This window comes from Stenella coeruleoalba (genome assembly GCF_951394435.1).
Source record: "Stenella coeruleoalba genome assembly, chromosome: 7".
In the NCBI taxonomy this organism is placed as follows: Eukaryota; Metazoa; Chordata; class Mammalia; order Artiodactyla; family Delphinidae; genus Stenella; species Stenella coeruleoalba.
This window is the reverse complement of record NC_137153.1, coordinates 55565330-55588617: the sequence shown is the minus strand read 5'-3', so window position 1 is coordinate 55588617 and position 23288 is coordinate 55565330. Positions and strand designations below refer to the sequence as shown.

Genomic DNA, 23288 nt, shown 5'->3' with positions numbered 1-23288 from the left:
TAAATAAATTATATTGTATTATAAAATAAGTGCCATAGAATAAATAGAAAAGATGGGACAGGGTAAGAGAACCTGGGTCAGGAGAGGGACACAGGTTTAAATAGTCTGGTCAGGGTAGACATTATTGAGAAGGTGAGGGTTTCCGGTAAAGACTTAAAGATGGCAAGACAACTGCTCTAGAGGTGTCTAAGGTGTTCCAGTCAGAGGCAACAACCAGTGCTGTCCTAAGAGAGAAAGTGCTTGGAATGTTTGAAGAACAGCAAAGGGAGAGAGCCAGAGAGAGATGAGGTCAGAGAAGACCTTTTGTTTTTTAATTGAAGTATAGCTGACGTACAATGTTGTGTTAACTTCTGCTGTAAAGCAAAGTGATTCAGGTATGCATATATATATATATATTCTTTTTCATATTCCTTTCCATTGTGGTTTATCACAGGATTTTGAATACAGTTCCCTGTGCTATACAGTAGGACCTTGTTGTTTATCCATCCTGTATATACCAGTCTGCATCAGCTAATCCCAAACACTCAATCCTTCCCTCCCACACTCAACCTCCCCCTTGGCAACCACAAGTCTGTTCTCTATGTCTGTGAGTCTGTTTCTGTTTCGTAGATAGGTTCATTTGTGTCCTATTTTATATTCCACATATAAGTGATATCGTATGGTATTTGTCTTTTTCTGACTTACTTTGCTTAGTATGATAATCTCTAGGTCCATCCATGCACATGGCATTATTGCATTCTTTTTTATGGCTGAGTAATATTCCGTTGTATATATGTACCACATCTTCTTTATCCATTCATCTCTCGATGGACATCTACATTGTTTCCATGTCCTGGCTATTGTAAATAGTGCTGCTATGAACAGTGGGGTACATGTATCTTTTTGAATTAGGGTTTTGTCTGGGTATATGCTCAGGAGTGGGACTGCTGGATTTTATGGTAACTCTATTTTCAGTTTTTTGAGGAACCTCCATACTGTTTCCCATAGTGGCTGGACCAATTTACATTCTCACCAACCATGTAAGAGAATTCCCTTTTCTCCACACCTTCTCCAGCATTAATTGTTTGTAGACTTTTTAATGATGGCCTTTCTGACTGGTGTGAGGTGATACCTCATTGCAGTTTTGATTTGCACTTCTCTAATAATTAGTGATGATGAGCATCTTTTCATGTACCTATTGGCCATCTGTATGTTGATACAGGACCTTGTGGGCCATTGTAAGGACTCTCATGAGTCTAGAAGGAAACTGAGAAGTCCTACCAGTGATTGGTAAACCCCAGAGGAGAGTGCCACATACGAGGAGTTTCCCTTTCGAAAATCTTTGCCTGGAGGAGTTAATGCCTTCACATAAACTTTTTCCAGATTGTGGTGTATTAGAGAGTAGGAGAGCTACACCTCATCTGTTTAGCCTAATAACCTGTGTCTATTTACCAGTATTTCCCCGTGGCATGTGTGTCTGGCTCCTGAACAAAAGCAACTAATTTTTTTAATCAATTCAGTTGCTCCCTCGAAAAGGAAATCCTGCCCATTAAAGATATACTTTCAAAGCTACTGGATGCAAAAGATTGTACTTTTTGCCTTGTGCTTAGTCTTAGTTCTTATAGCGGTAGGTTAAGGTAGGCCCATATGAAAAAAATAATAATAAAGGACCCCTTTGTGTTAAAAAGTTGGGAACTGTTGGTGTAGTCCATTGTTTGTTGTTCAAATGCCCTTGTTACCTTTTGGCAACAAGGTATGGCTGAAAGAAACATCTTCATTCTCCTTCTTCCTGTCTCTCCAGTGCCCTTCTAACCCCTAAGAGAAACACACATCATAGAATAGAGGGATCACTCATTGATTCAACTGTGGCAACACCAATTCCTACTAATGTGATCTTGGGCAAATTGTTGAATCTTTGAGTCCAGTTTTATTTTTGTAAAATAAACATAAAGTTAGTTAATTTTCAGGGCTACTAGAAGAATTAAATGATGTTAACTAGACTTGGGGAGATCATTTTGCAATATACACAAATAACAAATCATTGTTATCCGAAATGAATATAATGTTACTGTCAATTATATCTCAATTTTTAAAAAATGAACTAAGTGAGACTATATATATTATACCTAAGTCTAGCAAGCATATAGTTTTCTTTCCCTTCTCTAGGCTTTCCCTTCTGTCTCTCTCCTCCTCCATACCCCTATGACCTTTAGTCTTATTGATCTTACTCCCTTTCTGTTCTCTCCTGTTCTGAGGAAATGAGCTGATTAAAGCCATTCACCCTAGATTGGGACCATGCCTATTATTTATGTGTACTCCCCGCAGCACCATAACAGCCAGCATAATGCCTTATGCTCAGTGGATTTGGTTTGATTTAAGCGTAATCCACAGCTTCATGTGTTACTCCTCCCAAGGGCATTTGGACAACAAAAAAAGGACCACAGCAACAGTTCCCAACTTTTTTTTTTTTTTTTTGCGGTATGCGGGCCTCTCACTGCTGTGGCCTCTCCCATTGCGGAGCACAGGCTCCAGACGCACAGGCTCAGCAGCCATGGCTCACGGGCCCAGCCGCTACACGGCATGTGGGATCGTCCCGGACCAGGGCACGAACCCGTGTCCCCTGCATCGGCAGGCGGACTCTCAACCACTGAGCCACCAGGGAAGCCCAAGTTCCCAACTTTTTAACACAAAGGAGCCCTTTATTTATTTTTTTTCATATGGGCCTTGTGTTTTGTAAGTTTCCATCAACTCAAAACACTGCATGTATTAAGCAATAATTTGTTTTCTCATTTTGGGCCTTAAAGACCTGAGTGAAATTTTAAAATAAGTACAATAAAGATCAGGATTTAGTTTATTTGTATAATGAGCTGGTTGAGGTTTGGAGGACCTTATGTGGTTTTATGGCAGGTAAAGATATTTTCATTAGGCTTTTGGAAATATTAAACATAGCGCATGGGCCACTACTAGCATCTTTATGAATGAGCAGAGATCCTGTTTTCTCGAATCGGAGAGATGTGGAGCACAAGTATAGATGAGAAGTGGTACCTTCCCATTTACTTCCTAAATATGCTTCCCAGTCACATTACATTTGAAGCCATCTATTCACCCCTGTGCGTAAGTCTGGCCCTGGAGGTGGTGATCTTGATAACATTATTCAACCTTCTTATCACCACTGCCATATTAAATATTGACTCGTGTGTCTTTCCATGGTTCATAGGCATCCTACTACAACTTATAGTCAGGAATCCCAAGTTGGAAGTTTGGTTTTGTTAGTTACCAGCCATGTGACCTTGGGGAAGTCGTTTATCTTCCCTGAACCTCGTGTTATAATCTGTACTTGAAATCATTCATATCTTCAGAAAACATGCATCTTCAGAGAAATATTTGTGGAGAATTGTCTAGAAGATAGCCAGTTCGTTTCTCTGACTCTGGAGTAGTAAATTAGTTTAGTCTCCCTGCAAGACAGCCATAGTCTAATGAATTTGGCTTCTAGATCACAAGATTGTAGAGGTTCTGTGGCCACATAAAATCTCAGTGGCGGGGCTTCCCTGGTGGCGCAGTGGTTGAGAGTCCGCCTGCCGATGCAGGGGACACGGGTTCGTGCCCCGGTCTGGGAGGATCCCGCATGCCGCGGAGCGGCTGGGCCCGTGAGCCGTGGCCGCTGGGTCTGTGTGTCTGGAGCCTGTGGTCCGCAACGGGAGAGGCCGCAACAGTGAGAGGCCCGCATACGGGGAAAAAAAAAAAAAACCTCAGTGGCAAATAGTGCTACAGTTGGGTGGCAATGTCCACTGTGGGTCCTGGTAGGAAAGATAGCTGCGCGTGTGCCGTATTTGTGCCAGCCCAGCTCTGAATGCTGGAAAGTCTATCCTTAGATTAAGTCAGACCATCACAACGCTCTGTACCTGGATGATTTGTTTTGGTTTCTTAAGGTTTGATTTTACTAAATGTTCCCTGACCATTAGGATTCATCAGTGGTTATTGAAAAGCCAGTTCTTTGAAACTTCTTGGATTTATTTGCTCAGATGTTCTTAAGACGTTGTTGCATGGCATTGTCTTTCAGAAAACTCACAGAAGATACATATCTAGGATTTCAGTACTTTGAGTAATTACGATTCTCCTGAACCAGTTTGTCATTAATTCATTACATAAATATTTATTGAGTGTCCACTGTAAGGAACACATTATCCTACACATTATCTAAAAGAGCTAGTAGATGCTGTGACCCTTGTCACTGCTTACGTTTTCCTCTTTTCTAGGAAGCTCACGTCCAGATCTGTGACCCCTATCTAGAAAATGTATAGGACTTAACAATGTGCATTTATGTAATTCTCGTTTCTGGCTGTAACTCACCTTTTTGACCCTTATTTTTCCTCTTTGCCCCATTTTCTCTTTTGTTTTTTAAAAGTTTTATTGTGTTTTATCATGTGTATATGCTATAAATCATTTTATGAAAAGGTAAAGCATAAACAAATCAATGTCTAAATCTTTTAAAGATAAGGTTGGAGCTCTACTGTTTCCCTATTAACGTAGATAGTAAATGAGTTATAATGTGTGTAAGAGCACAGTCTTCCCCCATGAAGTTCTATCTGAATTAAATAATTATAAATAAGAGCAGCTGTGATCAGATTTGCAGTTTCATTTTCCGTATTTGTCTTGCCCAGTGCTGAAAATAAAGGGATTTAAAAATTTCTTACCTCATGGTGTTGGATCAAGAAAAGCTTGACATCACTGGCTCAGTATTTGATGCTAGAAGTTGAGGTCCTTACGGGAAACCATTTGAAACGTGGCCAGCGTGAACCCATCTAAGCATGTCATTCTGAGGCATGGTATCTGCTTGTGGACTGTGTTTATTTACATTCTCCAAATTATCCATCCAGTGATCTTTCTTTCTCCTGTGGCTCCTGGTGCAGACATTTTATTATACATATTTCAGTGTCTAGAGAATTTCAGTCTTGTGTTCTGCTTGTTCACTTGCTATCAGCTATGTGAGGTGAAGAAAGAAACCCCTATCAGCACATACTGTAGGCCTGATGCCTAAAATCTGCATGACATGCTCAAAGTCTGTGAGCCAACTTGGACTGGATGTTATAGTTCTAGTTTTTTGTTGAGGGAGGGTTTCGCCTGCCCCCTTTTTAGTAAATCCTGAGAAGCAATGAAGAAAAATCAACAGCGTTAAGTGTGTGTGCTCCCCTCAGGAGACAAAGAACTGCCTGTCTGTATGCATGTATACGTCTGTGTATACAAAAAGCGTACGTTCAAGACACAAAAGCAAAAGTTGACGATGATGTCTAAACAAGAAAAACATCTTGGAGCTTCTCACTTTTTATATCACCTGGGGCAAACATTTTGTCTCTTTTTTTAAAAAAAAACTGTGCAGTCATTTTGGATGGGGAAGAAGTTAGACCACCAAGCTGACACCTAGTAGCAGAATATTAATAAGCTGCATTAGGCCAAAATACTCAGTTAGTTTTCCACTCTTTACAAAAAATTCCATGCAGTTGACAAGGTTATGAGTGGTCATTATCTTGCTTTAATGTTTTGTCCGGAACGGCGTGGTTCTGGGAACTCAGTGACCTGAACATTGCCTTCCATAACATTTCATTAATAATGAGCATAGGTGGGCTTCCCTGGTGGTGCAGTGGTTGAGAATCTGCCTGCCAATGCAGGGTACACGGGTTCGAGCCCTGGTCTGGGAAGATCCCACATGCCACGGAGCAACTAGGCCCGTGAGCCACAACTACTGAGCCTGCGCGTCTGGAGCCTATGCTCCACAACAAGAGAGGCCACGATAGTGAGAGGCCCGCGCACCTAGATGAAGAGTGGCCCCTGCTCGCCGCAACTAGAGAAAGCCCTCACACAGCAACGAAGACCCAACACAGGCAAAAATAAATTAAAAAACAAAAATCCATTAGAATAATGAGCATAGGTGCACATGGGTGTCTTAAAAATACTAGCCCTTTATAGTAATTCTTGTTCATGTACCGGGACAGAGGTTTAGGTTTGGCTTCTAGTTGTCATTTATAGTACATCTGTTTCTCTGTGTACACAGGTACATGCAAACACACATACATACATATATACACATTTTTGTACACGTGTATGTCATCAGTGACGGCAGTCTAAGGTTGCCTATCTGTAACCTACACTGGAATTATTAGCAAACCATTATGTTTGGTGCTATGTGTTTCAGTGATTCACCAACATTCATTGTGCATCACAAATGCCAGACGTTGTGCTAACCAGCAAAATAGAAAGTAATAAAACAGGGACTCTCAAACAGCCCATGATCTGCTGTGGAGACAGACATGTTAATAGATTAAACTCAGTATAAATTATACAGCTGTTTGAATTGATTATATATAAAAGAAACCCCAAAATAATATTGGCTTAAGCACATAAAGGAGTTACTCTCTCACCAAAAAAAAAAAAAAAACCAAAAAAGAGTCAAGATGTAACCAGTCCAAGTGGGGTTCCAGAACCAGGCTCTTTCTCTCTCTCTGCTCAGCCATCCTTCCATTCTCAAGACTATCTCATTTTTTAAGAAAGCCACTGGAGCCAACAGAAGGCTGGCAGGCAAAAGGGACCCTCCCCAACTAAGTCAGCTTCTTGTAAGCAGCCTTCCCAGAAGTCCCACATAACTCTCCCACTTTTATTTCACTAATTACAACTTGGTGACATAGCCAATGAGAATACTAAATAAAATTGGAGTTCTGTTACTGAGAAAAATAGGATAGATGGGTTTTAGGTGACAATTAGTACTCTCTGCTACATGGAATTATGAACAAAAGGCTGAGGAAGTATTGACCATTAAAGTACATAATTCTGGAATCTGAAAAAGGCTTTTTTGAGGAGACACTTAATTTGGAATTTGAAGGATGAATGGGAGTTTGCCAAATAAAGAATTGGGAAAGAGCACTCCAGGCAGAAATAATATCATGTGTAAAGGCACAGAGGAGTCTGGCATTGCACCTGCCAACTAAGCCATTTCTGTATTTCTTTTTATTTTTTCTCTATTGTTAATGATAACTCTTTAAGTGATAGTTTAACTGATTTTTAATGAATAGTTTTTCAAGTTCAACAGGTTGAGACATGTCCACAATGACTTTCCTGATATAACTGCAAATAATTTTCCACTTGGACCAAAATAAGAACATTTTATCTGATGATAAAATATTCCACATCTTAAAAATAATTGAGTTAAAATATTTTGGCATTTTAAAAGGGAATTGATACAGAAAGAAAAAATATCTGTTGTGTCAGGGAGATGTTTGTCTTTTCAATTCTGAAGTTAAACAAAGCCCAGTTAAAACTGACTTGGTTCATATCCTAGGGTCCATAAACCCACACTGGGAACACTAAGTTGGTGGTCTGGCCAAGTTAGCCCTAAAGTATGTCACCTTCTAGTTAGCTATTCCTAATATGACTGTTACTTTGGATCTATGAAGCTGGATTATTCTTTTCTTAAAATGGCTTTGGAACCAAAGGAAATCTTTAGGATTAGAGAGAGATTTTCATGATTATCTCCTTTCTGGCTCCTTTAGCGATATCAGAGTCCATTAAAATTTTTCCAGAGAAAGTTAAATCCTTTGAAAAACTTGAACTTTCTTTAATTTTAGGAGTAAACCTACTCAGGTTTGAGATACCTGAGAGTATGAGTTCCCATGCCCACTGCCCTTCCACACAGCTGAGTATCTCATAAGATTAAGGTCATCTCTCTTCAACACCAAACAAGAACAGTAGAGTCAATGATTCTTTGAATACTGCCTAAGTTAAGATTGCCATATTTTCTCAAAGGATTCAACCCTACTAAGGCAATCAGATGCTTTAGTCTTCTGATATCTTTTTATTGAGATAAAATTGACATTGTATTAGTTTTAGGTGTACAAAATAATGATTTTATATTTGTATATATTGTAAAATGATCACCACAATAAGTCAGGTTAATATCCGTCACCACACATAGTTACAGATCTTTTTTTCTTGTGATGAGAAATTTTAAGATTGACTTTCTTAGCAACTTTCAAATGTACAATGCATATAATAATTAATTATTAATTAATTATATTAATTAATTATAGTCACCATGCTGTACATTACATCACCATGATTTACTTATTTTGTACCTGGAAGTTTGTACCTTTTGACCACTTTCACCCATTTCACCCCCCTCAACCTCCACTTCTGGCAACCACCAATCTGTTCTCTGTATCTATGTGTTGTTTGTTTGTTTTTGGATACCACATATACATGAGGTTGTATGATATTTGTCTTTGTCTGACTTATTTCACTTGGCATAATGCCCTCAAGGTCCGTCCATATTGTTGCAAATAGCAGGATTTTCTTCTTTTTCAGATAGGTAGGTAGGTAGGTAGATAGATAGATAGAGATTATCCATTCATCTGTCAACTGACCCTTAGATTTTTTTCTATGTCTTGACTACTGTAAGTAATGCTGTGATGAAAATAGGGGTGCAGATATCCTTTCAAGATAGTGATTTTGTTTCTTTTGGACAAATACTCAGAAATGAAATTGCTGGTTCATATGATAGTTCTATTTTTAATTTTTTGAGGAACCTCCATACTGTTTTCCATAGGGGGCTGCACCAATTTACATTCCCACCAACAGTGTGGGAGGGTTCCCTTTTCACCACAACCTCATGAACACTTGTTATTTGTTGTGTTTTTGATAATAGTCATTCTGACAGGTGTGAGGTGATATCTCATTGTGCTTTTGATATGCAGTTCCCTGATAATTAATGTTGTTGAGCATCTTTTTTATGTGTCTGTTGGCCTCTGGATGTCTTCTTTGGAAAAATGTCTGTTCAGGTCCTCTGCCCACTTTCTAATTGGGTTGTTTGGTTTATTTTCTCTTGAGTTGTATGAGTTCTTTATATCAATATATTTTGAATAGTAACCCCTTATCGAATATATGATTTACAAGTATTTCCTCCCACTCAGTCGGTGGTCTTTTCATTTTGTTTCTTTGTCTCCTTTGCTGTACATAAAGATTTTAGTTTGACGTAACCCACCCCCCTTGTTTATTTTTGCTTTTGTTGGCAAATCCAGTCTGATTTTTTTTTTTTTTTTTGCCAGCTTTGGTTTTTGCATACTTTCTAATTAGCTAGTATCTAGGCATGACTAAAAGATGCAGTAAGCCTCACGGCAACACCTCCCTTTCATCTAGTTAAGTCTGACTCCTTATTCAGAATTCAGCTCAAAAGACTCCTCTTCAGGAAAATCTTCTGTGACCCTTCTAAACAGATCTACCCATACTTTAAGCTCTCAGAGTACCCCGTATCTGTGTTTTACAGCTTTCATCTAAGTATCATTCTGCATGTGTGTGATGATTTGAGTAATATCTGCCTCCACCACTAGACTCTAAGTCCCATGAGGGTGGACCCATATGTACTAGAACTCACCACTGGATTGCTCCTAGAAGAGTGCCTGGCTCATAACAGGACTTCAGTCATGGTTGGATTCAATCACTGCATTTCACACTGTGCTTGGAATATAAGAATGAATGCAGAGTTGCTCAGCTCATGTGTGGGTTCATCTACAGATAAGAATTTTGAAAATAATTTCACTGCAGTTATAGAGAAGGACATCAAAGAAGCCAGCACATGCTGGGCTCTGCATGGACAAAGCTGACATGAATTCTGAAGTGGCCTCACTGTAACTTCTGAACATATTGAGACCGATTGCAGCTTGACCACAGTGAACGCCCAGAGGTGGAACCAACCCCCCTTCACTCTCCACTTAAGATTTAGGCACTGTGTTTTCCTGACATCTTTACATTTTAAAACAAGTACAGCTGCTGAAAGAGTTGTTGTTTTGTTATGTATTTTTAAAGATGCCTGTGTGCTTTTAGGGGAGAGGTACATGTTACCACATTTTTAAAATATAGCACATACATAACACAATAGTAAACAGTTGTATTTTTCATACTTTTGCCTAAACATGTGTTTGCAATTATTAGTTGAAGGTTGCAAAAAATGAAAATCCAGCCTCAGAGAGAGTTCATGTTAACAACCTTTTGAAAGACAGGATGGATTGTGGGGACATTGTGAAGATAAGCCCCTTCAAATGTCACTACACGTCTCATTTTATTTTGTCAAAGACAGTAGTTGAAGTAGTTTGAGAGTAGAATAAATCTTTTGATATTAGATTTCACTAGAACTAAAGAGGTACAACCTGATTTAGTTTGGATTTGCATTTTTTTTTAACTTGAACGTTGGAAAGAAAAGATTAGGAATACAAATGAGTTTGCCCACATAATTGATGAAGGCTTGTGATTTTGTTAAGCCCGATTTGGATGAAGCACAAATGTTTTGTTAGATGTATTTAGAACTCGGCTACTTATTAGCTAAGTGCCCTTGGCAAGCTTCGTGACCTCCATGATTGTCTTGAGAATGAATGAGATGTGTGTCTTGTGCCTGGTACAGGACAGGGCCAGTCAGTAGCAGGCACTCACTGTTGGCTATCTCTGCTGCCCTCTGTGTCAATCCTCTCTTCCACCACACACATGCACGCTAACCTTGTTTTTGTCTGTTGGCTAATTGGGCTGTGCTGCATGGCATGTGGGATCTTATTTCCTGGACCAGGGATGCAACCCATGCCCCCTGCAGGGGAAGCACAGAGTCTTAACCATTGGACCACCAGGGAAGTCCCAGCAAATATTTGTTGAAGTCCTACCATTTTCCAAGCACTGTTCTAGTTGCTTGGAATACATCAATGAATCCAAAATACAAAACCCCACCCTTATGCATCTTACATTCTAAGGAACATATAGAACATAGAGATTATTCATAAAATTTTTCCTGCTACAGTTATCTCACACTTGTATTTTTTGTGATTTGGGTGAAGCATAATTATTGACATTGGGAATTATTTTTGAATTAAGGTTCCATTATGTTAATAGTTCAGGATCTTCCTCCCTCCCTCACCTTCTCCTCCTTCCCCCCTCCCTCCCATCTTTCTTTCTCTTTGTATATTTCCGTATATTTGGACTATGAAAATGTCTTTATCCACGCTACATTTTTTCCTTCTTAGCCTGATTCAAATTCCAGCTTAATTCAGTCCCTGTCATGGAAAGCATGTCTTAGCCTTCTGAAGGATGATAGGAGGATGATTTGGTGCTGATGGAGCTCACCATGGATCCCCCCATATCAGTAGGCACCTGGTTGAATTACACATCTCTCTTTCTTCTTAGATCGTTGGCTGCGATCACCAGCTGGGAAGCACCATCAAGGAAGATAACTGTGGCGTCTGCAACGGAGATGGGTCCACCTGCAGGCTGGTCCGAGGGCAGTATAAATCCCAGCTCTCTGCAACCAAACGTAAGACACTCCAGAGATGGGGCAATTTCTGGGCCTTCTCCCTGGCTTGCAACTAGGGAATAACACCTCCATCAAAATGAAGACAAATCTGAAAATACTGTGGGAAGAGATTTATGTTCCTGTTTTGTGGATTAGTTTGGGTGAGACAAGTCAGGTCACCTGCTGCAACCCCAAGGAAGAAACCTTTGCTTTTGAGGCACATGAGGAGGGAACTAGACTTGGATCTAGATACACTCTGTGTGCAAGCATGAGCTTTGCCGCCCAGTGTGAGGACAAACTGCGTCCCGACCCCTAACTGATACGTAGTCTGGTGGAATAGCAGAGAGAGGGAAGATGAGAACGAATGCTCTCCTACCACGGTGAAATCACGTGGTCTTCGTTTACAAGGTGACCTTTGGTCGGTGCTGATCACAGGTTTCTCCAGAATTAATGTTGGGCAGTGATTACGTGAAGCCATGTATTGACTGTTGTGCCCTAATCTCTCTATAGCAGCTGAATAAATGTGTGCCTGCTATACGTGTACATGCCGGGAACTTTACGTGATCATCTCATTTAATCCTTATAACAACCTTATAGCAAGGTACTGTTTATCCCCATGTTATGAGTGAGATAACTGAGGCTTAGCCAGATTATGTGGCTTGCTCAGAGTTATACAACTATGTCAGAGCCAAGACGTCAGCCCAGAGTCTGATTCCAGAGCTTAAGCACTTATTTGTTCCTCTGGACTGTCCCAAACCCCGCGGACTGTTTCCGTGGCGGGATATTTGTAAAGCAGTTACATGGATTAGGCAAGGTACTTCAAATATCTACCCAGCTGGGTTCTGCTAGGGTAGATGGTATATGTTCTCAGGATACCTGACCCAACAACAGAGTCACCCGGGAATCCAGACCATTTTACCATCCACGCTTCTCTGTGACAATCACTGTTCTAGGCGCTGCAGCAAATGCAGATAGAAATAAAACAACCCTTGTAGTCAAGGCCGTGCATTTTTTTAGAATAATTTGACCTTGTTTGGCATAATATCTCAATTTTGCCTTTATCCAGAATGCTCCAATAGGTCCTTAATGAGGACCTCTTTGAACATGTCTACCCTGGCTTGGGAAATGAGAATGAATGTCTTTATTGACTGTGGTATTGTCCTCTTTACTTGTTGACTAGCTGGAGGAAAACACTCAACATATGGGGGATTTATGGCTTTAAATGGACTTGTAGGTCAAGAAGAAAAGACACTGTTTGCTGGAGAACATTCTGAGTAGTCAGGAAAAGGCAGCTCGCCAAATGGATGAAGCTCTGGGGAAGAAGAGGAGGCAGGAAGAAAGACTAGGAACATTTAAACACGTGAAACATCGGAGCTGCTAGCGTAGGGAACTCTCCCCATTCTACCACGCCTGCAGGCAGTAAAAAATGTTATTCTGAAGAAAAGCGAAAAAAAAAAAACCCGAGCAGAGAGAATGATGAAGGGTGAGGTAAGTTAGACATTGATGTAGTACATTCAGGTGAGATTTTTTTTTTTTCCTGTGATTATGCATTGGTAGCTTTCCCTATTAGATGAAAAATTAAACAATTTAGAAGATGAAAACTAGAGGAGGATAGAGGCATAATTCTTCTGTAAATCTCTGAAGTCATGGCAGGATATTTGGGGAAAAAAAAGTTACATTTAAAAGGTCACTATGTGATTTTTTTTCAGTGTAGAATCTATTAAAGCCCTATAATATTTATTTAAAAAAATAAAAACGAAAGGTCACTTTTATAGAGCTCTTTAAGGAATACTGAAGAGTCGAGGTCATTCTAATCATTTGTGCCACATAATTGAGTCAGTGTTCATTATCTAGGAATCTAGGGACTTCTGTTAGGCACAAAAAGAGATGACTGGCATTCGTGCAGTGACTGCTGTATGGCAGCTCGTTGGGGCGTGTTTTCATGGTGAGATTCCTTCGTTTATTCCCTCTCACGTCCCCTGCCTTGCTGTCCTCATAGAAAAGCCCAAACACTCTGCTCAGATAGATATTCCTCTTACCCTCCTGTTTAAAGGGTGATCTGGGTCCTTTGGGGCCTGAATCACTGGAACAAAGGCGGAGAAGCTCTGAAAGAAGAAACTAAAGCAAACTGAGAGCCATAAGTCAGTCTCTAGGTCTGCAGATAGATACCTCAATGAAAAGTGCTCTATTCAAACCAACAGTGGGTAGATTACATAATACACAACCCGATGATGATCCGTAATGACACAAGGCGATTGATTCATTTACCTTAGCACTGACGATGCCTCATGACAAAATGATTTATATCAGTAAAGCCCAGCATATGCACGCATCTCACCACAATCTATAGCAGATGCTGAACAGGATGCCTCACTTATGTTTTCTCCACCCCCAGAAGAACCTTCCATCCTGCATTTACAGACTGTGAGGTGACCCACAGGCAGGAAAGATTAGGCTGCTCTGCGGGGCCCAGTGTATGAGCCAGGTGAGCAGCTTTCCACCCGTGCAGGCCTGGAGGAGTTCTGCCAGCTCTCTCCCCTGCTCTCCGCCAAAAAGCACTAGAAGCCAGCCACATGCGCTTTGCAAAGTCCTTATATTCATACTCCCCACATTGAACTCATTTTCTTCTGAACTTACGTTCAAGTTTTTCCCTTATGTTATCAAGCTTCGTGGGAACAAAGAAAAAATAGGAGAGTGGAGAAAGACTGTGGTGGAAAGTGCCCGAGGAAAAGGAGAAGTAGGAGAGACATAGCAAATGGGTGCCATTTGCTGGTGAATAAAAAAGAAGCCATCTTTGTATTAAGAGACATTATTATTGCCTAATACAAATGCAGAAAACAGAAATAGAGCTGGACCTAGGCACTCCTGCCCCCTTTTGAAGGAAAGGACTGTCCACTGAGAGCGTTCAGCCTTTCCATTTCTCCTGGTCACTTTGTTCTACTTCCCCAAGACGATGAAGAAAAGAATCAGATTTAGCTTACATTGACTTACTTTTGATTTTTTAAATGAAAGGCTCATTTTCTCACACATGTTATTGGCTTGTACCATATTATGTATTCTCCAAGTATACTCAGAATATACTTAGACCCAGAGTCAGCCTATATGGTATCAATCTGATGTCTCCAGCTTTGCAAACTTCTCAAATGTAGCTGCATGTATTGAAAATGCCTGGGTATCCAAAAGCTCTCCCTCTCTCTTCCTTGAGTGTCAAGGGCTAAACTAATTTATATCAAGATAAAGTGAAGCTTCTGATACCTAGCTTTCCTTCTCAGACTGTGCTTGTGCTGATTTATAATGGCTATGGGTAAACGTATTCCAGGTTTATCATTCTGGCTCAAAGATTTTGAGGTAAAGGCTGTTGATAATAAAACACATAACATATGAATGTTTTTAAAGAAAGCCCAAAACTCTAAAGAAATTTCCACCTTGCACCTGACCTCAGGCTATATTCACAAGCCACTCGTTCATTTGTTCAACAACAAATATTTCTTGGGTACCTGCTATGTGCTGAGGAACTGTTTTAGGTGCTGGAAACACAGGAAAGAGCAAAACAGACAAAAATCCATTTTTCTTATGGGACTTTCATACTGGTGTTAGGGACAGACAAAAGGACGAAACAAATAAACAAAGTATATATGTGTCATGGGGTGGTAGGAATCATGGGAAAAAGGAAAGGGAGGGAAAAGAACCAGAGATAGAGATGAGCTGCCAGCCAAAGGTGTTGGAGGGGATTGCAATTTTAAATAGGTTACAAAGAAAAGACTCACTGATAAGATGGCATTTGAGCAAGGATCTGAGGGAGATACAGGTAGGGTACCATGCACAAGATAGGGGAAAGAAAATTCCAGGCAGAGAGATAAGCAAGTGCAAAGGTCCTGAGGTAGATGCATGCTTGACATTTTTCTTAAAGTGACTGAAGTAAAGTGAGTTTAAAGAAGACTAGAAGAAGTGATGAAGGTCAGAAGACTGTGAGGTGGGGTGAAGAATGGCACAGATACTGTACGATTTTGTAAGGATTTTGGCTTTTAGTCTGAATGAGGTGAGAAGTCACAGCAGAGGAATGACTTCATTTGATTCATTTTTTAAGAGTATCACTCTATATGCTCTGTTGAGAATAGACTATCGTGAGTGTAACTGTGGAAATAAGAAAAGCAGTCAAGAAGCCAGACCAAGAATGAGGAAGATTTGGACCATGGTAGTGTATCCCATTCTGTGTATAATGCATTTCTTTGAGTCCAAGACATCATTGATTGAAAGATGTGACATTATTTTATGCACCAATAAGAAAAAAAGCCTCCACTGAAATTAAGAAATTATGACACAATGCCTTCTAACCACTCAGGGATTTTACTTGGTAGTTATTAAAAGATCTACTTTAGTTTTTATTTTTTTAACATTGTTATTGGAGTATAATTGCTTTACAATAGTGTGTTAGTTTCTGCTTTATGACAAAGTGAATCAGCTATATGTATACATATATCCCCATATCTCCTCCCTCTTGCATGTCCCTCCCATTCTGCCTATCCCACCCCTCTAAGTAGACACAGAGCACCGAGCTGATCTCCCAATGCTATGGGACTGCTTCCCACTAGCTATCTATTTTACATTTGGTAGTGTATATATGTCCATGCCACTCTCTCACTTCATCCCAGCTTACCCTTCCCCCTCCCCCTGTCCTCAAGTCCATTCTCTGCATCTGCATCTTTATTCCTGTCCTGCCCCTAGGTTCTTCAGAAGAAAAAAAAGAAACCCTAGGTTCTTTTTTTAGATTCCATATATATGTGTTAGCATACGGTATTTGTTTCTCTCTTTCTGACTTACTTCACTCTGTATGACAGACTCTAGGTCCATCCACCTCACTACAAATAACTCAATTTGGTGTCTTTTTATGGCTGAGTAATATTCCATTATATATATGTGCCACATCTTCTTTATCCATTCATCTGTCAAGGGACACTTAGGTTGCTTCCATGTCCTGGCTATTGTAAATAGAGCTGCAATGAACATTGTGGTGCATGACTCTTTTTTAATTATGGCTTTCTCAGGGTATATGCCCAGTAAGTGGTGCTGGGAAAACTGGGCATCTATATGTAAAAGAATGAAATTAGAACACTCCCTAACACCATAACAAAAATAAGCTCAAAATGGATTAAAGACCTAAATGTAAGGCCAGACACTATAAAACTCTTAGAGGAAAACACAGGCAGAACACTCTATGACATAAATCACAGCAAGATCCTTTTTGACCCACCTCCTAGAGAAATGGAAATAAAAACAAAAATAAACAAATGAGATCTAGTGAAACTTAAAAGCTTTTGCACAGCAAAGGAAACCATCAACAAGATGAAAAGACAACCCTCAGAATGGGAGAAAATCTTTGCCAACAAAGCAACTGACAAAGGATTAGCCTCCAAAATATACAAGCAGCTCATGCAGCTCAATATCAAAAAAACAAACAACCCAATCCAAAAATGGGCAGAAGACCGAAATAGACATTTCTGCAAAGAAGATATAAGATTGCCAACAAGCACATGAAAGGATGCTCAACATCACTAATCATTAGAGAAATCCAAATGAAAACTGCAGTGAGGTATCACCTCACACCAGTCAGAATGGCTATCATCAAAAAATCTACACACAATAAATGCTGGAAAGGGTGTGGATAAAAGGGAACCCTCTGGCACTCTCGGTGGGAATGTAAATTGATGCACTATGGAGAACAGTATGGAGGTTCCTTAAAAAACTACAAATAGAACTACCGTATGACCCAGCAATCCCACTACTGGGCATATACCGTGAGAAAACCATAATTCAAAAAGAGTCATGTACCACAATGTTCATTGCAGCTCTATCTACAATAGCCAGGACATGGAAGCAACCTAAGTGTCCATCTACAGATGAATGGATAAAGAAGATGTGGCACGTATATACAATGGAATATTACTCAGCCATAAAAAGAAACGAAATTGAGTTATTTGTAGTGAGGCGGATGGACCTAGAGTCTGTCATACAGAGTGAAGTAAGTCAGAAAGAGAAAAACAAATACTGTATGCTAACACATATATATGGAATCTTAAAAAAAAAAAAAAAGGTTCTGAAGAACCTAGGGGCAGGACAGGAATAAAGGTACAGATGCAGAGAATGGACTGGAGGACAGGGGGAGGGGGAAGGGTAAGCTGGGACGAAGTGAGAGAGTGGCATGGACATATATACACTACCAAATGTAAAATAGATAGCTAGTGGGAAGCAGCCACATAGCACAGGGAGATCAGAAGAAAGAGTGGACTAAGCCATGTTTGCATTAGTGATAAATGTGCCCCGCTGCTGAGACAAGACCCTTCTAAGTACTCAGTGTCCCATGAATTATTAAATTTTCCAGCCTAGCTGCTGGATAAAATACTATTCTCAGTCCTATATGTGTGGGTTCTATTTTGTGTGACCCTGTCTGTGTGGTTCTTTTCCTGACCTCATATTGGTTTTTCACATACATGTACTGATGAGTATGTTGGTGCTGCTAGACACCTAAAGGGAATACTCTTAAATCTCCAGAGTTGTCTCTGTGTCCTTCTGTCCTCTCTGGACACAGAGAATAACCTGTCCTTCAAACTCTAGTCACTCTGATCTCTGGACCCTTACCTTTGTCTCCTCAACTCAGGCAATCCGCTGGGCTCTATCCAAGTTCCCACTTTCATGGATGGCCTAGGAGGTCTTTCAAGGCAGAAGACTGAGGCAATATTTGGGTTCATCTCATGTTTCCTGAATCTCAGGAATGACTGTCCTTCTTTGCTTTATATCTATCATCTTAAAAGCCCACCTTTCATATAATTTTTTCTGACTTTTTGATTGTTTCGGGTAGGAGATTAAGCCTAGGCCCTGTCTCTTCATCTTGACAGGAAGCAGAAGTCTTGATATTGGGTTCTTGATTCAGGTTTGCAATTATGTAGATGTAGCCTGCTTTGGGCTCCCACTTTGGGAACGTTGTTAAGCACTTCTTTTCTTTTTTTATTGAAGCATAGTTGATTTACAATGTTGTGCCAATCTCTGCTGTACAGCAAAGTGACTCGGTTATACACATATATATAAAAAACAATGTTACATGCCTCTGATTCCTCCTCTCCCTACAAGTGCCACAGCCATTGGATTTCAAGAGATTAAATACTGTGTTGAACTATTGTCTTGGCATCTTCTCCCAAGCTGCTGACACCCATTTTGCAAGTTTGATGTATTGCCTGTTTGGAGGTTGGCACCTCTGCAGGCAAAGGAAACGATGACAGGATTACTACCTCTGCGAGAGAAAATATAAACGCTATTTATTGTGAGACACATTCTGAGTTTATATATGTAAAAACGTGAAAGGTTGTTGCTCTCAAAATCGATGAAATATAGTATGTTGACTCTAGGGACAGTAGGACTTTCTAAGTGATTAGAGGTAAAGGTGAAGTCAAGGGTGATTCCAAGGTTTTTGGCCTAGGAAACTGTAAGGATGAAGTTCCTCAACTGTAGAGGAGGCTGCACCTTCTTTGGCCTGTCCAGTATGCATCCTCCAGTGTGCAAGGCTGATAAACAATGCGGTGGGGGTGTTGAAGAACTCAAATTCTCAATTTCACATTAGTTTATTGGATATATTTTAAGAGTAATAAAGTTGTCATGAAGAGAAAAAATATACCATTCAAACCTCCTCAAGATTGGCAGACTACATTTTTATTGAACTGTAGTTGATTTACAATGTTGTGTTACTTTCTGGTGTACAGCAAACTGATTCAGATATAGATAGAGATATACACATAGACATACACACACACATATATTCTTAGTTATATATATACACATATATTTTTTTCAGATTATGTATATAATATATATGTATACATATTCTTTTCCATTATGGCTTATTACAGGATATTTAATGTAGTTCCCTGTGCTACACAGTAGGACCTTGTTATTTATAGATTTTATACATAGTACTTTGTATCAGCTAATACCAGACTCCTGATATATCCCTTCCCCACACCCCCTTTCCCCTTTGTAACCATAAGTTTGTTTGCTACGTCTGTGAGTCTGTTTCTGTTTTGTAAATAAGTTCATTTGTATCATATTTTAGATTCCACATATAAGGGTTATCATATGGTATTTGTCTTTCTGTCTGACTTACTTCACTTAGTGTGATAACCTCTCGGTCCATCCATGTTGCTGCAAATGACATTATTTCCTTATTTTATGGCTGAGTAGTATTCCACTGTGTGTGTGTGTGTGTGTGTGTGTGTGTGTGTGTGTGTGTGTTCCACATCTTCTTTATCCATTCATCTGTCAGTGGACATTTAAGTTGCTTCCATGGGAAAACTATTTTTATATGTACCCAACTGTATTAACAATGGCTGTTTCAGGACTTCCCTGGTGTGGCAGTGGTTAATAATCCGATTGCTAATGCAGGGCACACGGGTTCAAGCCCTGATCCGGGAAGATCCCACATGCCGTGGAGCAACTAAGCACATGTGCCACAACTACTGAGCCTGCACTCTAGAGCCCGTGAGCAACAACTACGGAAGCCCACGCACCTAGAGCCCGTGCTCTGCAACAAGACACGCCACCACAATGAGAAGCCCATGCACCACAACAAAGACCAAAAGCAGCCAAAAATAAATAAATAAATTTATTTTTTTTAAAGGCACTTTCATTTTAAAAATAATAAGATTAAGTATCAGCCTCATAGGCTTAGAAAGAAGAGTCTTTAAAAACATGAACTTACCAACAGATCTAAAAATAAGATAAACTCAGATACGAGAATACAAAATCCTATCTTTTCAAAAATTATTATTGTCATTTTTCTCTGATACAGCAATAAATCACACTAATCCACATATGACAAAATTAAAAACAAATGTAAGCAGAAGCAAGAAGAACTACAATCCTGCAGCCTGTGGAACAAAAACCACATTCACAGAAACATAGACAAGATGAAAAGGCAGAGGGCTATGTACCAGACGAAGGAACAAGATAAAACCCCAGAAAAACACCTAAATGAAGTGGAGATAGGCAACCTTCCAGAAAAAGAATTCAGAATAATGATAGTGAAGATGATCCAGGACCTCGGAAAAAGAAAGGAGGCAAAGATCGAGAAGATGCAAGAAATGTTTAACAAAGACCTGGAAATTAAAGAACAAACGAACAGAGATGAACAATACAATAACTGAAATGAAAACTACACTAGAAGGAATCAATAGCAGAGTAACTGAGGCAGAAGAACGGATAAGTGACCTGGAAGACAGAATGGTGGCGTTCACTGCTGTGGAACAGAATAAAGAAAAAAGAATGAAAAGAAATGAAGACAGCCTAACAGACCTCTGGGACAACATTAAATGCAACAGCATTCACATTATAAGGGTCCCAGAAGGAGAAGAGAGAGAGAAAGGACCACAGAAAATATTTGAAGAGATTTTAGTCGAAAACTTCTCTAACATGCGAAAGGAAATAGAGCCACCCAAGTCCAGGAAGTGCAGAGAGTCCCATACAGGATAAACCCAAGGAGAAACATGCCGAGACACATAGTAATCAAATTGGCAAAAATTAAAGACAAAGAAAAAATATTAAAAGCAGCAAGGGAAAAACAACAAATAACATGCAAGGGAATTCCCATAAGGTTAACAGCTGATTTCTCAGCAGAAACTCTACAAGCCGGAAGGGAGCGGCATGATATACTTAAAGTGATGAAAGTGAAGAACCTACAACCAAGATTACTCTAACTGGCAGGGATCTCATTCAGATTCGATGGAGAAATCAAAAATTTTACAGACAAGCAAAAGCTAAGAGAATTTAGCACCACCAAACCAGCTCTACAACAAATGCTAAGGGAACTTCTCTAAGTGGGAAACACAAGAGAAGAAAAGGACCTACAAAAACAAACCCCAAACAATTAAGAAAATGGTAATAGAAGCATACATATTGATAATGACCCTAAACATGAATGGATTAAATGCTCCAACCAAAAGACACAGGCTTGCTGAATGGTTACAAGAACAAGATGCATATATATGCTGTCTGTGAGAGACCCACTTCAGACCTAGGGACACATTCAGACTGAAAGTGAGGGGATGGTAAAAGATATTCCAAGCAAATGGAAATCAAAAGAAAGCTGGAGTAGCAATACTCATATCAGATAAAATAGACTTTAAAATAAAGAATGTTACAAGAGACAAGGAAGGACACTACATAATGATCAAGGGATCAATCCAAGAAGAAGATATAACACTTATAAATATATATGCACCCAACATAGGAGCACCTCAATGCATAAGGCAACTGCTAACAGCTATAAAAAAGGAAATCAACAGTAACACAATAATAGTGGGGAATTTGAACACCTCACTAACACCAATGGACAGATCACCCAAAATGAAAATAAATAAGGAAACAGAAGCGTTAAATGACGCAATAGACCAGATAGATTTAATTGTTATTTATAGGACATTCCATCCAAAAACAACGGGTTACACGTTCTTCTTACGTACACACAGAACATTCTTCAGGATCACATCTTGGGTCACAAATCAAACCTCAGTAAATTTAAGAAAATTGAAATCATATCAAGCATCTTTCTGACCACAATGCTATGAGATTAGAAATGAATTACAGGGAAAAAAACTTAAAAAACACAAACACATGGAGGCTAAACAATACATTACTAAATAACCAAGAGATCACTGAATAATCAAAGAGGAAATCAAAAAATACATAGAGACAAATGGCAATGAAAACACGACGATCCAAAACCTATGGGATGCAGCAAAAGCAGTTCTAAGAGGGAAATTTATAGCTATTCAAGCCTACCTCAAAAACAAGAAAAATCTGGAATAAACAATCTAACCTCACACCTAAAGGAACCAGAGAAAGAAGAACAAACAAAATCCAAAGGTAGCAGAAGGAAAGAAATTGTAAAGATCAGAGAAGAAATAAATGAAATAGAAACAAAGAAAAGAATAGCAAAGATCAATAAAACTAAAAGCTGGTTCTTTGAGAAGATAAATAAAATTGATAAACCATTAGCCAGACTCAGCAAGAAAAAGATAGAGAGAACTCAAATCAATAAAATTAGAAATGAAGTAGGAGAAGTTACAACAGACCGCGCAGAAATACAAAGCATCCTAAGAGACTACTACAAGCAGCTCTATGCCAATACAATGGACAACCTGGAAGAAATGGACAAATTCTTACAAAGGGATAACCTTCCAAGACTGAACAAGGAAGAAATAGAAAATATGAGCAGACAAATCACAAGCAATGAAATTGAAACTGTGATAAAAAATCTTCCAACAAACAAAAGTCCAGGACCAGATGGCTTCACAGGCGAATTCTATCAAACATTTAGAAAAGAGCTAACACCCATCCTTCTCAAACTCTTCCAGAAAATTGCAAAGGAAGGAACAGTCCCAAGCTCATTCTATGAGGTCACCATCACACTGATACTAAAACCAGACAAAATACTGCAAAAAAAGAAAATTACAGACCAATATCACTGATGAATATAGATGCAAAAATCCTCAACAAAATACTAACAAACAGAATCCAACAACACATTAAAAGGATCATACACCATGACCAAGTGGGATTTATCCCAGGAATGCAAGGATTCTTCAATATATGCAAATCAATCAGTGTGATGCACCATATTAACAAACTGAAGAATAAAAACCATATGATCATCTCAATAGATGCAGAAAATGCTTTTGACAAATTCAACACCCATTTATGATAAAAACTCTCCAGAAAGTGGGCCTAGAGAAACCTACCTCAACATAATAAAGGCCATATGCGACAAACCCACAGCAAACATCACTCTCAATGGTGAAAAACTGAAAGCATTTCCTCTAAGATCAGGAAGAAGACAAGGATGTCCACTCTCACCACTGTTATTCAACATAGTTTTGGAAGTCCTAGCCACAGCAATCAGAGAAGAAACAGAAATAAAAGGAATACAAATTGGAAAAGAAGAAGTAAAACT

General features: G+C 39.4%; 1 protein-coding gene across 1 annotated transcript in view; it reads left to right on the top strand.

Moving 5' to 3' along the window:
- ADAMTSL1 (ADAMTS like 1) overlaps nucleotides 1–23288 on the top strand; it is a 468040-nt gene that overhangs the window by 137642 nt on the left and 307110 nt on the right. Inside the window, exon 5 of the mRNA XM_079927992.1 lies at nucleotides 11188–11314. Coding sequence (XP_079784118.1) covers nucleotides 11188–11314 — 127 coding nt within the window. The remainder of the gene's footprint in view (nucleotides 1–11187; nucleotides 11315–23288) is intronic.